The sequence below is a fragment of the Chiloscyllium punctatum genome, chromosome 33 (assembly GCF_047496795.1).
Source record: "Chiloscyllium punctatum isolate Juve2018m chromosome 33, sChiPun1.3, whole genome shotgun sequence".
Classification (NCBI taxonomy): domain Eukaryota; kingdom Metazoa; phylum Chordata; class Chondrichthyes; order Orectolobiformes; family Hemiscylliidae; genus Chiloscyllium; species Chiloscyllium punctatum.
In genome coordinates this window covers 5,779,584-5,795,145 of record NC_092771.1, presented here as the reverse complement: position 1 = coordinate 5,795,145, position 15,562 = coordinate 5,779,584, and the positions used below count along the sequence as shown (strand labels likewise).

General features: G+C 41.0%; 1 protein-coding gene across 12 annotated transcripts in view; it reads left to right on the top strand.

The window, feature by feature from the left end:
• Positions 1 to 15,562, top strand: part of LOC140458370 (inositol hexakisphosphate and diphosphoinositol-pentakisphosphate kinase 2-like) — a 161,649-nt gene that overhangs the window by 127,634 nt on the left and 18,453 nt on the right. For 4 of the 12 annotated variants that reach the window (XM_072552808.1, XM_072552809.1, XM_072552805.1 and 1 more), the window contains one exon: positions 5,203 to 5,382. The exons of 7 other annotated variants lie outside the window; for them this stretch is intronic. In XM_072552808.1, coding sequence (XP_072408909.1) covers positions 5,203 to 5,382 — 180 coding nt within the window. Of the gene's footprint in view, positions 1 to 3,471; positions 3,716 to 5,202; positions 5,383 to 15,562 lie in introns of those variants that run through there. One more of the 12 variants, XM_072552817.1, reaches the window with a different exon arrangement.

Genomic DNA, 15,562 nt, shown 5'->3' with positions numbered 1-15,562 from the left:
GAAGAAGAACACCACCTTAGAGTATTCAAGAATAGATATCCCTTCAACTTCATTCACAGATGCCTAATAGACAAACAACGTGACAAGAACATGCCATGACACAACACACTAATCACTCAACCAAATCATCCACCGACATTTCCGCCACCTCCAAAAAGACCCCACCACCAGGGATATATTTCCCTCCCCACCCCTTTCCGCCTTCCGCAAAGACCGTTCCCTCCGTGACTACCTGGTCAGGTCCACACCCCCCTACGACCCACCCTCCCATTCTGGCACTTTCCCCTGCCACCGCAGGAACTGTAAATCCTGTGCCCACACCTCCTCCCTCACCTCTATCCAAGGCCCTAAAGGAGCCTTCCACATCCATCAAAGTTTCACCTGCACATCCACCAATATCATTTATTGTATCCGTTGCTCCCGATGTGGTCTCCTCTACATTGGGGAGACTGGGCGTCTCCTAGCAGAGCGCTTTAGGGAACATCTCCGAGACACCCGCACCAATCAACCAAACCGCCCCGTGGCCCAACATTTCAACTCCCCCTCCCACTCTGCCGAGGACATGGAGGTCCTGGGCCTCCTTCACCGCCGCTCCCTCACCACCAGACGCCTGGAGGAAGAACGCCTCATCTTCCGCCTCGGAACACTTCAACCCCAGGGCATCAATGTGGACTTCAACAGCTTCCTCATTTCCCCTTCCCCCACCTCATCCTAGTTTCAAACTTCCAGCTCAGTTACTGTCTCCTTGACTTGTCCGACCTGCCTATCTTCTTTTCCACCTATCCACTCCACCCTCTCCTCCTTGACCTATCACCTTCATCTCCTCCCCCACTCACCCATTGTACTCTATGCTACTCTCTCCTCACCCCCACCCTCCTCTAGCTTATCTCTCCATTCTTCAGGCTCACTGCCTTTATTCCTGATGAAGGGCTTTTGCCCGAAACGTTGATTTCGCTGCTCGTTGGATGCTGCCTGAACTGTTGTGCTCTTCCAGCACCACTAATCCAGTATTTGGTTTTCAGCATCTGCAGTCATTGTTTTTACACTAATCACTCTACCTAATATATAAACGTCTCGGAACTGACAGCCAGACTTCTCCAACTATTCGGATCCATGACAGCCAATAAACTGACAGCTGCGCTCAGACAACAACTCACCAGAACAAAAGACCCTATACCCATCATGTGCAAGACAAACATAATTTAGAAGATTCCATGCAAGGGCTGCACAAAATACTATATAAGCCAAACCGGCAGACAACTAGCAATCTGCATCCACGAACACCAACTAGCCACTAAACATCACAACCACCTGTCCCTAGTAGCTATACACAGATAACAAGGAGCACAAATTTCACTGGAACAAACCAATGATCATAGGACAAGCTAAACATAGGACAGCTAGAGAATTTCTAGAAGCATGGCATTCATCCATAAGCTCCATCGACAAACACTTAGACCTAGACCCAATATACCAGCCACTATAACGAACAACCAGAACTGGACTGGAACTGGAAGCATCAGGAACTGAAGCAAATAAGTTCCAGAAGAGAGAGTACCAAAGCGCTTCACAGGAGGCTCCAAAGCACTGAAGGTGTCACCTAGACAGGGGGCAAAACATCTGCAAATCAACTTCCCAGCTCAGCAAACATTCCCACAACCATGGTATAGTGGGAAGTGGTGAAATTGTCCACTTTGACAAGAAATTTTTTTAAAAGCACATTATCTTATGCAGCAAGTTGTAGCATATTAATCGCAAAGGATTGCTATTCTGAAATAGCAAGTAGTTAGAAAACCTGTGTAACACAGTGGCTCAGTGGTTGGCGCTGCTGCTTCACAGCGGCAGGGACCTGGGTTCAATTCCCCCCTTGGGCAACCAGTGACCTGCGTCCTCCCACAGTCCAGAGTTGTGCAGGTTAGCCAGATTGGCTATACTAAATTGTCCATAGTCCAGCAGGATATATAAGCTTAGTGAATTAGCCTGGGGAATTGAGGGGTTATGGGTGGCGGGTGGTGGGGACCGTGGTGGGATGCTCTTCAAAGGGTTGGTGTGGACTCAGTGGGTCAAATGGCCTGCCTCCATAGAGATTCTATTATTCTAATAGAATGTATTGCAAGAGAAACTGAATGCAAAAATAGGGAGGTTATGCTTCATTTATACAAGGCGTTGGTGAAACCACATCTGAAGTACTGTGTCTGTCAAGTATTAGTTGCTTCGTTTAAGGAAGGATGAAAATGTGTTGAAAGCAGCTAAGAAGGTCTTACAGATAAATATCTATAATGGGTGGGTTTTCTCATGAGTACAGTTTGGTCAGACAAAGCTTGTATCAGTTGAAGTTTAGCATAATGAGGGGCGATTTGATTGAAACATAAGATCCTGAACAAATTTGACAGTGTAGCTGGGGGAAGAATGCTTCGTCTTGTGGGAGAACCTTGAACCAGGAATCACAGTTTTAAAATAAAGGGTTATCGACTTACACAGCGATTAGGAAAGATTTTCTCAGAGGTTCATGAATCGTTGAAACACCTCCTCAAAAGGTGGTGAAAACAGGGTATTTGAATACTTTTATGTCCTAATTAGATTCTTGGTAAGAAAGAAGGTAAAAAGTTATCGCAGATGGTTGTGGATGTGGAGTAATCAAATTAGCCATGATCTTATTGAATGGCAGAACAAGCTCAAGGGTCCACATGGCCGGCACCATTGGTGACGTGCTCTTAGGAAGTTGGGGGAGGGCAGTAATCAGTCAAGTCTCAGACCTCATGTGGACTGGCAGGCTCTCACTATACGTCACTTGGAGGAGTGAGGGGTGTTGGAGCCTAGCTGACCGTACCCCGATATAATGGTGCCTTTATGAAAGGGTAGACAACAAAAGAAATGCAATAGATCTTCAAACACGTTTTTCTTCATCAGACAGGAGATGAAATCAAATTAACAATTCACCAACAGTAGAAGTGAAAAATGGCAATCCATTTGAATGCTGTCATCAGTCATTTTGCCATCAAATTAATTGAGAAAACATAGCCAGAATAATTATTATATAATTGTATATCACTTCCCAGAGGTGGTGTTTAGCTTAACGCATAACACCAGCAAGTCAACAGCCAGCATATTAACTGCTCTCATGCAATCGTGTAATGTCTCTCCAGTCTGTGGAGTACATGTCTTTGCTAATTCTCATGTGTATGATGCACTAAGGAAAAGTAAAACTTGGAAAAGTGAATTGTCTACTTACCTTTTATTTAAACAAATTGTCTCACTCACACTTCTTGTTGGTATTAGTATCTGGAAATTTTTTTAAAACTCTGTTCAACTCAGGGGCCCTAGTATTCTAGATAACTGCATAATTTGAGCATAGATTTTTCTCCACAAGCTATGACTTTCCCTCCCACCGAAATCTCTCGTTGTCTTCATGTCAGACCGTACTAGGGTGTGCTTGCATAGTTTGTAACTTTTCATGTTCTCACCCCACAGCATTTGTCTTTGTTCATTTGAGTCCCAGAAGAAATTTGACAGACAAAAGTGAGTGTCCTGTTTATGTGAGAGCTAAGATTGCCTTCCAAAAAGAAAATATTTGCATTCCTAGTGTGCAGCAATCTCAAAATCCAGTCATATACTTGCTTTTCTGGGTGAGAGAGCTATATACATGCAACATATGAACGTTTGTTGGGGATTATAAGAATTAAGACATCTTAAATTTTGACATGAAAATGATTTCATCAGATATTTTCTCAGATCTGATATCCCCATCCCATTTGTCTACAATCAGGAGCATATTCCTTCATCCGATTCATCGTAGTCCTCTATCTTTGGATTTTTAAAGAGTTGAAAGAAGTTGATAGATAGTTCATGAGTCTTTCTTCCATACCTTAAGCGAGTTTTTATTTCAATATCATGTTGAGGCCACCACCTATAGCTATTACCTTGTTTAGTCCAATCAGCTCGCTTTCTCTGGAAGAGTCGCCTGTGTTGAGATTACCTGCTGTAGATTGCTTGATGTCTCACTAATAAAGGGTTTGCGTATATAATTAACCCCTAAAGAGGAAACTAGCCCTAAGGATTAAATCTAATGACACTGGTAGAGTAATGTATTTATTGGAAGTGTATTCCATTTAGTAGGTAAGTGAAATATTCTCAAGTTACAGTGTTGAGATGCATTCTGAATTGGCCAGATGTGCCATGTCAGCGCGCCTAATCTTTGTCCCGAAGTCATTGCACAGTGCTCTAGATCTCACTGTTGTTCAGTTCAGGTCTGACTTGATGTTTGCAGGGTTAAGAATGGCATGACACATAAGATCTCTTTATGTTCTTGATGGAAAGGTGGTCTGTATTTTCAGAAGTGTAATTGTGACATCCAGCAATGTGTTAGTTTGAGCCCTGGCTCAGTTGTTAGAACATTCACCTGAGTCAGAAGACTGTGCATTTGAATTTCACTCCAGGCACTTGAGCAAAACAATCTGGGCTGACACTCCAGCGTAGTATTGAAGGATTACTGCACCTCCTTCAGTCCAGTGTTTCTGATGAAGCATTACACCAAGGCTCTGCTGTCAGATTCAAAAGCCCCCTGGACATTAATCTGAAGAAAGTACGTATTGTTTCTTTGTGTTAGTCAATATTTATCCCACAATCAGCCTCATGAAAGCCAGTCTGACACTCTAGTGGAGCGCAATGGGAGATCTGCACTGCTGTGGGTGCCATCTTTCTGATGAGCTGTCTGGTCAGATGAATGTTGGAGGACTCTAAAGCACTGGTAAAAGAAAAAAGTTCTGCTGGTACCTTGTCAGTATTCCTCAACTAACCAGAATGTAGTTGTCTAGATTTTGATTGCTAAATATGACTACCATGCTTGCTAATATAAGACATGAATCAAAAGCACTTCACTGTGATGCACTTTGAGACATTTTCAGTGACATAATCAGACAGTAAGTAAGTGCAAATATCTTTTTGCTATCTGAATTTTATTTTAAGACATACATATGTTCCTTTTTCTCCTCATATGGTTCATTCTTTGCTGTTTGAAATTCTTAGAAATGTTTCATTCCTTGCTGTTTGAGATTCCTACAAATGTTTCATTCTTTGCTGTTTGAGATTCTTACAAATGCATCTTCCTTTGAAATAATAATTGTGGTAATGATAGTAATTGTGTCCTTTTTTTTTGTTGCTGTTTGTATTTTGTTTTTTTTTACCATTGGTGCTGTTCCCTAGACTTACTGGACAATCATCGTGTGGCGCAGTTGCTGAGGCGATTTTCAGCTGATAACAGTTTCGCACAGAACCTGGCCCTTGATGGTGCCTTGGCCCGGCATCTACACCAGTGCTCGTATCACATTCGCCTCTTCAAGAAGTGGTTGATCTCTGGGCAGGATGATATCGACTGCCTCTACGGTATCACCTGCACCTTAACTGCTGCATGGTTAGCTTTGGATGAATCTTGTTTCAGGCCATTGCAGCTATGATGCAGCTTGCAGATTTGGACCAAGTGAGCTTAGCAATAAAAGATGGGCGATTGGGGAAGGGGTTGCAAAGAGCTAAGGGGGCATTTAATTTCCCCCCATGTCTTTAACTGCCTGCAGACGGGTGGTGCTCTTAAAAATGCCAGAATTGTTTGAGATTTGTGTTTTTGGATTATGGATAGAAGAAACCCTCACTACTAACACAGGTTAAAAGTCAGACTGCACCTCTAACAGAAATTCTTTTGTATTTCATTAACATACAATCACAAATCAATGATTGCCAAAGCTTAAGAATGCTAATTGTCAACAGGAAATGATGGAAATGCAAAAATAATGACAAGCTATGATTTCAGTAATCGAACCTCTATGGAAGTCAAGTTAATATCCTTGGCTCAGACCTTCAAACAAGAAACAATCCCAATCGAGGGTCTGCACCACAGATAGAAACTTGTCCCCGTTTCAGCTACCCACAGAGCTGTTATGTATTTCCAGCATCTTCATTTTTATTTCAGTCTTCTGGCACTTGTAACTTTCTCTAATTATTAGCATTTTTAAAAAGCGTTTTTATTCTGTGCAATTGAAAGTCTGATTTATAACTGGCGGAAACAACATGCTGTAGTCTTTTGGAGATGTTTGGCCACCTCCGACACTACACTTTATGTCGGCAACTTTGGAGCGTTTGGTGGCAGGCTCTTGCAGTTGAGTTTGGCACTCAAGGAAGGAACGCTTTGTTTTACTTTGATTGTCTGCCTGGCTTTTTCTCCCCAGAAGGCTTTGAGCTGTTGGAAATTATACACTAACTGTTGACAAGGATTTGTTAGTAAGCAATGTGGACAATTTTTTCCCTCCTGTCCCCGTCAGCTATTGAACTAAAATATATTTCTCTTTTATCCAGAAATGAATGGAATAAAAACTGATGATAAACGATCAAAATGGATCGTTTTGATAGTTGCACAGTCCTGCACTTTTTAAGTCGAAATCAATAGTAGAATGCAAAGTAATCAGAGAAACATTCTACGCTAAATCCATTTCAGGGATGAGTTATTAAGTAGAAAGTTTGCTGAGTTTAATTCAAAGCAAATCACTTTTTCTTTCTGGATTGACTGTGAAATAGCCTGGTAAGTCATAGAGTCATAAGCATGAAATTATAACCGTATAGATGGGAGCAAAAGATCCATGTAAAAATCAATTTCTGAATGCAGGTTCCATATAAGGATCTGAGGGGTTTTTTAAACAGGCTTCCCGATGACTCAAAATATAGTTGCAATATGAATAACCCTTGCAGACTAAGGAAGCTGCCTGATCAGTCTCCAGTGTTTTATCTTTTTTACAAGTTCACCAATTTTAGTCAGATCTGCTGCTGTCCATTGGTCTGTGATGGAAAGTAGGTGGTAAAGGTCAGGAACTTCAGTCATAGTGATAGTTATAATTATCTGGAAAGGCAGAACTAGCTGGAATTCTTGTCTATTTGTTAAAACAAAGTCATTGCGAGTGCCCTTCTAGAGGTAGTTAAAATAGAAAATGGTGTGATGTGGGAGTCCAGAACTGGAGGACATAGGTTTAGGGTGAGAGGAGAAAGATATAAAAGAGAACTATGGGGCAACGTTTTCTCACAGAGGGTGAAATGTGTATGGAATGAGCTGCCAGACAATGTGGTGGAGGCTGGTACAATTGCAACATTTAAGAGGCATTTGGATGGGTATATGAATAGGAAGGGTTTGGAGGGATATGGGCCAGGTGCTGGCAGGTGGAATTAAATTGGGTTGGGATATCTGGTCGGCATGGATGGGTTGGACTGAAGGGTCAGTTTCCATGCTGTACATCTCTGACTCTAAGATACCTCCATTGTGGAGAAGACCAAAAGTAATGGCCATAAACATAAAATAGTCACTAATGCATCCGAGGGAATTCAGGAGAAATTTTTGTTCCGTGCCGGCTGAGTGTGGAACTTGCTACCACATAGCGAAATTGAGATAAATGGGTTAGATGTATTTAAGGAATGATTAGATAAGCATTTGAAGATTAGAAGGATGTTTTAATAGAAACTGGTAGAGTCATAAAGTGCGGAAACAGACCCTTCAGTCCAACCATAATCCCAGATTAAACTAGTCCCACTGGCCTACACTTGGCCCATATTCCTCTAGACGTTTCTTATTCATGTACTTGCCTAAATGTCTTTTAAATGTTGTACCTGTACCAGCAACCATCACTTCCTCTGGAAGTTCATTCCACACATGAACCGCTCTCTGCATTGAAAAGAAAATTTCCCTCACAACTTTTTAAATCTTTCTCCTCTCACCTTAAAAATATTCCACCTAGTCTTGAAATCTCCCACCCTAGGGAAAAGATGAAGAAGAATGAAAGAGGTCCCTTGAGTGGAACATAAACGCCAGCATTATCCAGTTTAGCTGAATAGCTTGTTTCTGCAGTGTACATTCTATGTAACTTCACAGCATTATTGATCTATGGTGCACCAACTGGAAAGTTCACTTGTGTAGATGCGAGGAAAGGACCTGCACCATGTCCAAAGAATCCATCAAAGCATTCTGTCTGGCCATGGTACAAGAAGGTAATTTTCACCTGCAGAGCTGGAGTGTGATGGAGATTAGATGAGAAAAATGGGAAGATTAATTAGTTACTAGAGCGAGCCATGTCATCCCATTTTAGCAGATCAACCCCATTTCCACATATCTTGTCCTATTTGTTAATCCCTGGATCTCTTTCCCAATCAATGTTTCATTGTCATTGCTCTAATTAGTACAGCCACCCATTTTTGGGTTCCTTACTCCCAAAGCTAATTCTTTTATCCTCATCTAAATTAAACTGTATTTGCCACTTACCTGACCCAGTTATCTGATTTATCCAAATCTTTCTGAGCATGCTTTGTTTCCTAGTTATCTTGTCTACAATCTTCCCCTTTCTTTGGTACAAGGGAGAAAAAGAATAAAATCTGGAAAATAACGTATATTCAATACCTTTTGCCAGAAATGACATTAAATAAAGTCCTCAGGAATATTCTATCATCATATGAGCTTCCTCTTTGGGGATGTTATGGACCAGACCAGACCAAACCCCCTTAAAACATGTCAAGGAGATAGCCTAGACTTTTAACGTTTTCTTATGTGTTAAAAGCGAGTGCCAGTGATGTTCTGAATGCAATTTGATTGATCAAATTACCAGGCTTAAAGCGAAAAATACTTTATTCATACACTCTCGTTAAAATACAAAGTAAAATAAAACAATTGGCTTAACTGTAACTCTATTGAAATGTTTAACAAAATAATAAAATACTCATTAACTGTTCCAATATAGTAACAACCCAAAAGCACATCCTTGACAAAGATAGAGTCAGTAAAATGAATTGTCTCACGTGCAATTATAACAGCAGGAAGAGAATCCAAGCTTTCAGCTGTTGCAAAGAGAGTGAAAGATGTAGCAGCTTTCATGAACCCCAACAGCTACTGAACACTAAACAGAAAATCCTGGTTGATTCCCACCCATTCGGGCTGCTTCTATTGTTCCAACTTATTTTTTTTAAAAACCCAAGGCTTCACAAGCTGTTTACTTTATTGGCTTGCAGCAGGCCACTCAATACCTCTCAAACTCTTCATTTTAAAAAAAAGGACAAAATACGCCTCTTAAAGCTGAACTGAAAATCTTCTTCAGTGTTTTCCTCCAAAACGTTTAAAGACTAGCTTGCCAGACTTGCAAGCAATTTATTTCTTAGTTCATATGAATAGCAATGTGCAACTAAACTTTGTTTTCCTCATAATGCCCAATACAAGATGGAGTTTTATTGTTTCAATGAAAATGGACAGAGCCATCATCCAGAGAAGGAAAATAAACCTAGAAAATCACAAGTTCAAGGAGAACTTTATATATAATGGCCAGAAATGTTAGCACAACAAGGTCCAAGTAGAGCAAAATAATCTAATTGAGAAGTTTCTGTCCCCTGCATTTGTTTGAAATTGTTGTCAGGCACTGATAGTGTAACCAAGATTCAGGAAAAGTCTGCAAGTAAATAAGCATGGCTTCTTCTTATATCATAAGATTCAAAATGGAGTGGAGCATAGTATAAACAACAATTATATTTTAGTGACATTTACTTTTTCTCTGGTAAAATTATCTGTTGTTCTAGAAAGCTTTCCGATGACAAGATCTACTGTCTCTCCAGCCCTACAGCATCTTGCCTGTAAATGAATCCTACATTTGACATAATTTCATTTAGAAGCTTGAATTATTCAATTATATTGGTTAGTAAAACTAGTGAAGCCCCTCTTGCCTCAATTATTAGATTTTGTATGCTACCACAAAATATGCCCTGTCCTGAATGCTTTGTTTAGAAACTGGGATAAATGAGAAGTGACTATGACACAGTGAAGAACCAAAACCTTGAAGCTGTCTCTCCCTGTCTACCTGTTCATCCCAATTTTGTTTCTATTTGAATTCAAGCATTTTTTCATTGATTATTTCGGAAGTGTATCATTAGATATATTGGGTTTTTTGAAGCTTTCAAGCAGACTATTTTTCTTACAGAAGTAAGTGCTGCCTCCAGGTCCCCCAGTGCCTCTGATGGACATGAGCCATGGATGCTGCTATTTTGGCTGTAAGACAGTATGAACCATTGTTTATTCATTAAAGCTAGCTCTGCACCAAAGCACCAAGCAGTTTATTTATCACGACGTTAACAGTCTCATTCAAAGATCCAATAGGATGGCTGTTGTGAGACGGCTGAGGTGCACTGTTTGAGTCAGCTGGATACAAACAAGAAAGGAAGTGCAAACCTGTTTGAATAACTGCTCGTGAATCTCACCAAGTATAATTAGGTAGTTCACTTCTAAAGTGAATTTCGTTCCTGCCCTCCTCCTCTTTTACATTCACTGAATCTCCTCCAGATGGAGAAGGTGAGGAAATATTTTGTGTCATTCATAGTTTATTTCTCACTTGATAGAATGGGCAAATGGTTTTCGAATGTTGCCACTACAATGGAGCAGGCAGATAAATGCTATACATAGCTAAATGTATGGTCGAAGATAACTTTACTAGCCGGATTGAGGTCAGCTAGCTCAGTTGGCTGCATGGCTGGTTTTTGATGCAGAGTGATGCCAGCAGTGCACGTTCAATTTCTGCACTGTGCAAGACTCTCCTTCTCAACCCCTCCCCTTTCCTGAGGTGTGGTGACCCCTAAGTTAAGCCACCATCACCAGTCATTTCTGTCTAATGAGCGAGCAACCCTACGGTCCTTGGGGAGTATGGTGACTTAGTGTACTAACAAGGGTGCCCAATGGCAGAAAAATTCTATTCATATCTTAACTCTGAATAGCTGCATAATTCCAGTTTAACTTTACACCAAATCCATTCCCAGGTTCTATCGATGGGAATATATTTTCTCATTTCTCCTTCCTGTTGCCTCATCCACAGGTGAAAGGTAACTGTGAAATGACCCCCTTAATACACAATTACTGTGAGGTGATGTAATGCATACTGTAAAGGAGTAATTTGTAAATGCAAACAGTTAAATGTTCACTAATCTAACTAAGAAGTCAATTGGTGCTGTTGACAGTCTTTTCATATCATTACTTGAAACAAATTGAAGCATCAGAAAAATAAGTGTAAGTGCAGTCCTTACTGATTATAAATTCTAAGTCAGTCTGAACTAGTGTCACCTGTGAACTGGGCCATTTGCAGTTCAAATTATTTTATTAATCTGCTTGCTTATTGATTTGTTTTGTTGCACTATCAAAGACACTGTGAACGTCAATTTAGAATGGTTCTAGTAACCTTTAGCAATTTTATTCACATAGAATAATTCCATAATATAACTAATAAGAGCTCACTCCTGGCCAAATAAGCTATGTTGCATGTGGAATGAGTGCTAGTAATTGTGTACTATGTATTTGTGGTTTATGATAAACATAAATAATTGTTTTCTGTCGGGTTTGTTGCTGTTGCACACTCAGACATCTCCTTTACAGCAACTTCAGAGTGCTTGCATGATTTTGCAATGCTGCTACGGCAGAAGCATTTGCATCTGATGTGAGCTAAGCCCGGCTTATTGGATTGTGGACTGTAAATGCTTGAACTGATTTGCACCATCATTGACGCAGTCATTATTTGGTTGACTTTTATGTTGGTATATTATACTTGACATCTGTATATGGAACCTTGATCAGAGCTCATTTTAGTATTTAAGGTGCAACAGAATCCCAGAATGAGCATTCACCCCCTTTCCATCCCATGTTCAGAGTTGGTAGTTATTTGTTACTGAGCTTGCAAAGTGTATTATGAGTATGAGTCTTGTACAGCGCAATAATTGTGCTTGTGTGTATATTAAATGACATCTTATAAAATGTAACACTTTATTCATATGTGCTTAAGCACAATAGATTTTGTCTGATTCTTTGAATTAAAGTTGATAGCAAGCATTGTTTAGACACTACAAGCAATTTTGTTTTTGTTCTTCTGCGGCATGTAATTTATCTCAGCCAGGACAATTATAGGACACTATATTCAACGTCCCGATACAGGGAACAGAAAGATCGATTATCACTGTCCATCTCTACCGCTGGAAATTGGCCGTTTGAGCATTGGGCAACAGGAGTTGCTTTATATCCCTTCAGAGTTAAATATCCTGAAGTTGCTCCCTTTTAGGCTGAGGTGTAATGAATTCACCATTTAGATGAGATACTGAAGGCTGCTACTGATGAAACCCTAACTGAGGAGCAACCGAGGGCCCAAGTGTCCCCAGAGTCAATTGTGAAGAAACCCAACTTAAAGCATCTTACCAAAAGCATTACCAAATTAGGCTGAAACAACTGGCACTTTGTACTCGACAGAAGTTTTGGTTTGGAGATGATTTGATAAAGATTTACAAGATGAAGGATTTGGGTGCTTCTGTTTGTATAGAGAATTTGTTTGAACCAAATCACCAGATGTTATAACCTCCAGTTATGTAATGGCAAAGTTCAATTAGCAGTGCTGCTTTTCCCAGGGAATGGGGATCTGAGGGAGGGGTGCTAGCTTGAAAGATGCTCACAGATTGCTTAACTTTCTTTAAGTGAGAGCTGAACATGTTTCTGATTCGGACAGATTGTCCTGAACAAGAGGTAGGTGCCATATAACATTAATAAGGATTGAAGTGGTCTACTAGATTAATTTCATTGGCCTAATGGGATTGAAGATCAATTTCTACCTTTTCTTTGACGGTAATTAGCTGGAGGTTTTACCTTTTTACTTTGTTTCACCCAGGGAATGATGTGGTTTCTTAGTTGGTGGGGCATTTCAGAGTCAATATGCACAAGACATTGCAATTTTATGGGAAAGTATAAATCTGTAGGTCTTTCTCTGCCCATAACTTTTACTATGGGAGACTTTTACTGTTTATTCATTCAACCATAAATGACACTGTTAATGGCATTTGGAGGTATTGAAACTATTATTGAATGGGTTTTGAGTGATTTAAATTTTGGCATAACATTTAGAAGCAAACATTGGCTAATAAAGGTTTTTTTATGAGAAAGTAGGTGTAAAATGTATCTACTATAGGTTTGCAACAGATTTAGTAGACTTCTGTTAATATGTTGAAGAGTATAGAGTCCCAATTTGTGAGCCTCTGCCACATCATAGATTCGTTTTCTGTAGCTGTTCATGATTACGTCTTGGCCGGGATTTAAGAACCTGTTATCTAATAGACATTGATCTTTTGTCGCAGGTAAGTCATTTTCGTGAGTGTCTGCACCATTTGAGAGGTTTGTGACCCTCTTATAATCTCTTCCTTTTCCTGTCCGTAGCATCTACTGCTAGAGACTATCTTCCCTACCACCCTGTTCTTTCGCATTGTCACATTATTGCTTAACAACAAGTAGGAAATGCTTCTTCCCTTAGCAAAGATATTTGAGTTATTTATTCAGTAATGTATTTTGTTTTAGTGCATTTTTAGTTCTGACCTCAAAATCAAACATAACATTTTTAATCAGATGGCTGTGTCTGCTTCATTGAATGGATGATAAGGATCCCAAGGTATAACTTGCAGAGGACCCTTCGCCAGCATTCCTCCCACAATCAACAGTGCCAAATAAAAACCAAATTATTTGGTAATTTATCACATTGTTGTTTGTGGCTCTTGGTAATGATGTTAAGTGTATTATTCTGCATAATATTTCCTTCAGAAGTGTTTCAATTGTTTGCGTGTAAAGATACTTTAGTTAATTTCACTATGACGTGCAACCCTGCTCAAACTTTAAGGAGGTCTGAATAAATTGCTCCTACCTAATAGAATGTAAGTCTCTCCAAAGCATATCACCAGCATATCTTCTGTTACCACTATCTTGTATCCTTGAATGTTATATTATGATCCCTAGTGACATACTTGAACACTTTGTAATTTTTTTGCTTCATGATTATTGACCATATGAGGTTGTGAAATTCCTTCTGTATACCCCTCTGTCTCTCTACCTCACTTTTCTTTCTCCTTTACGACGTCCGTTAAACTGTATTTATTTGACCAGTCTTTTGGTCATCTGCCCCTTTGAGTCCTTACATGATTGTGTCAAACTTTGATTGCAATCCTGTAAAGTGCCTTGTGACAGTTTACTTTGTTAAAGGCATTGCGTAAAATGGATGGATAATTCTCAGCAGCACTGAAGTACTAACAACAATAACATATTCTCCAATGCACTTCCAATTTCTCTTGAGTTAGAATCAGGTATGTGAACAAATAGTCCAAAGCAACAAATCTTGTTTAACAAAGACAAGAGGTGAAATGCTTCCTTGCATTGCCAAGAGTCCTTTGGCCAAGAATATGCCAGTGAGTGTGGGATTAACAAAGTCATGGAAAATGCAGCCACGTGGTGTAGAATAAATATCTGTCAGTTTCCCTTTTTGTTTCTTGTCGAAATCTGACCTTTATTCATGATAGATGAAAGATAATATGAATTCAGAAAGCATGGTATATTCCATTTATAGGGAGTAGTTTGCCTTTCTAATTATACCCTGGAGACCTTGGTATACATGAGCGATTGTTCCCTTGATTTTGGACTAGCTTTGGTCTTTCAATTTTTATTGTTTGACCTATGACACAATGTTCTGAAACCGGTGGGGGAGAATAATTGGATAAGATAATAAGTGGTAATACTGTCTGAGTAATCAACCATATTGAAACCAAGAATCCCTGTCAAACTAGTTGTCTTTAGCCTTAGTGTCTGGGCTGTGGAGTCAGAGAGTATCTTCTCTAATGACCCAGGCCACAGGGTGATTGTGAGGGCGAACCAGCCAAATGTAAATCCTGCCCACTTCAGTGTCCTTACTCACTTGTGCATGCGCACACACACACGCACACACACACACACACACACACACACGCCCACACACGCAGACACGCACACGCCCACACACACACACGCACACGCCCACACACACACACGCCCACACACACACACGCCCACACACACACACGCCCACACACACACACGCCCACACACACGCACACGCCCACACACACACACACACACACGCAGACACACACACGCCCACACACGCACACGCCCACACACGCACACGCCCACACACGCACACGCCCACACGCACACACCCACACGCACACACACACACACACGCCCACACACGCAGACACACACACGCCCACACACACGCACACGCCCACACACACACGCCCACACGCAGACGCGCCCACACACACACACGCACACGCCCACACACACACACGCCCACACACGCAGACACACACACGCCCACGCACACGCACACGCCCACACACGCACACACGCACACGCACACGCCCACACACGCAGACACACACACGCCCACGCACACGCACACACACGCACACGCCCACACACGCACACACGCACACGCCCACACACGCAGACACACACACACACACGCACGCGCCCACACACACACACGCCCACACACACACGCCCACACACGCAGACACACACACGCCCACACACGCCCACACACGCAGACACGCACCCGCACACATGGAATCACTCATTCTCATTTCCAGCGAAGGTGATCAAGAGCTGAAACTTCCTTTTTGTTTTGTTTTACAATAAAATGATGCTGAGGTCAAATGTAATGTCTCCACCCTA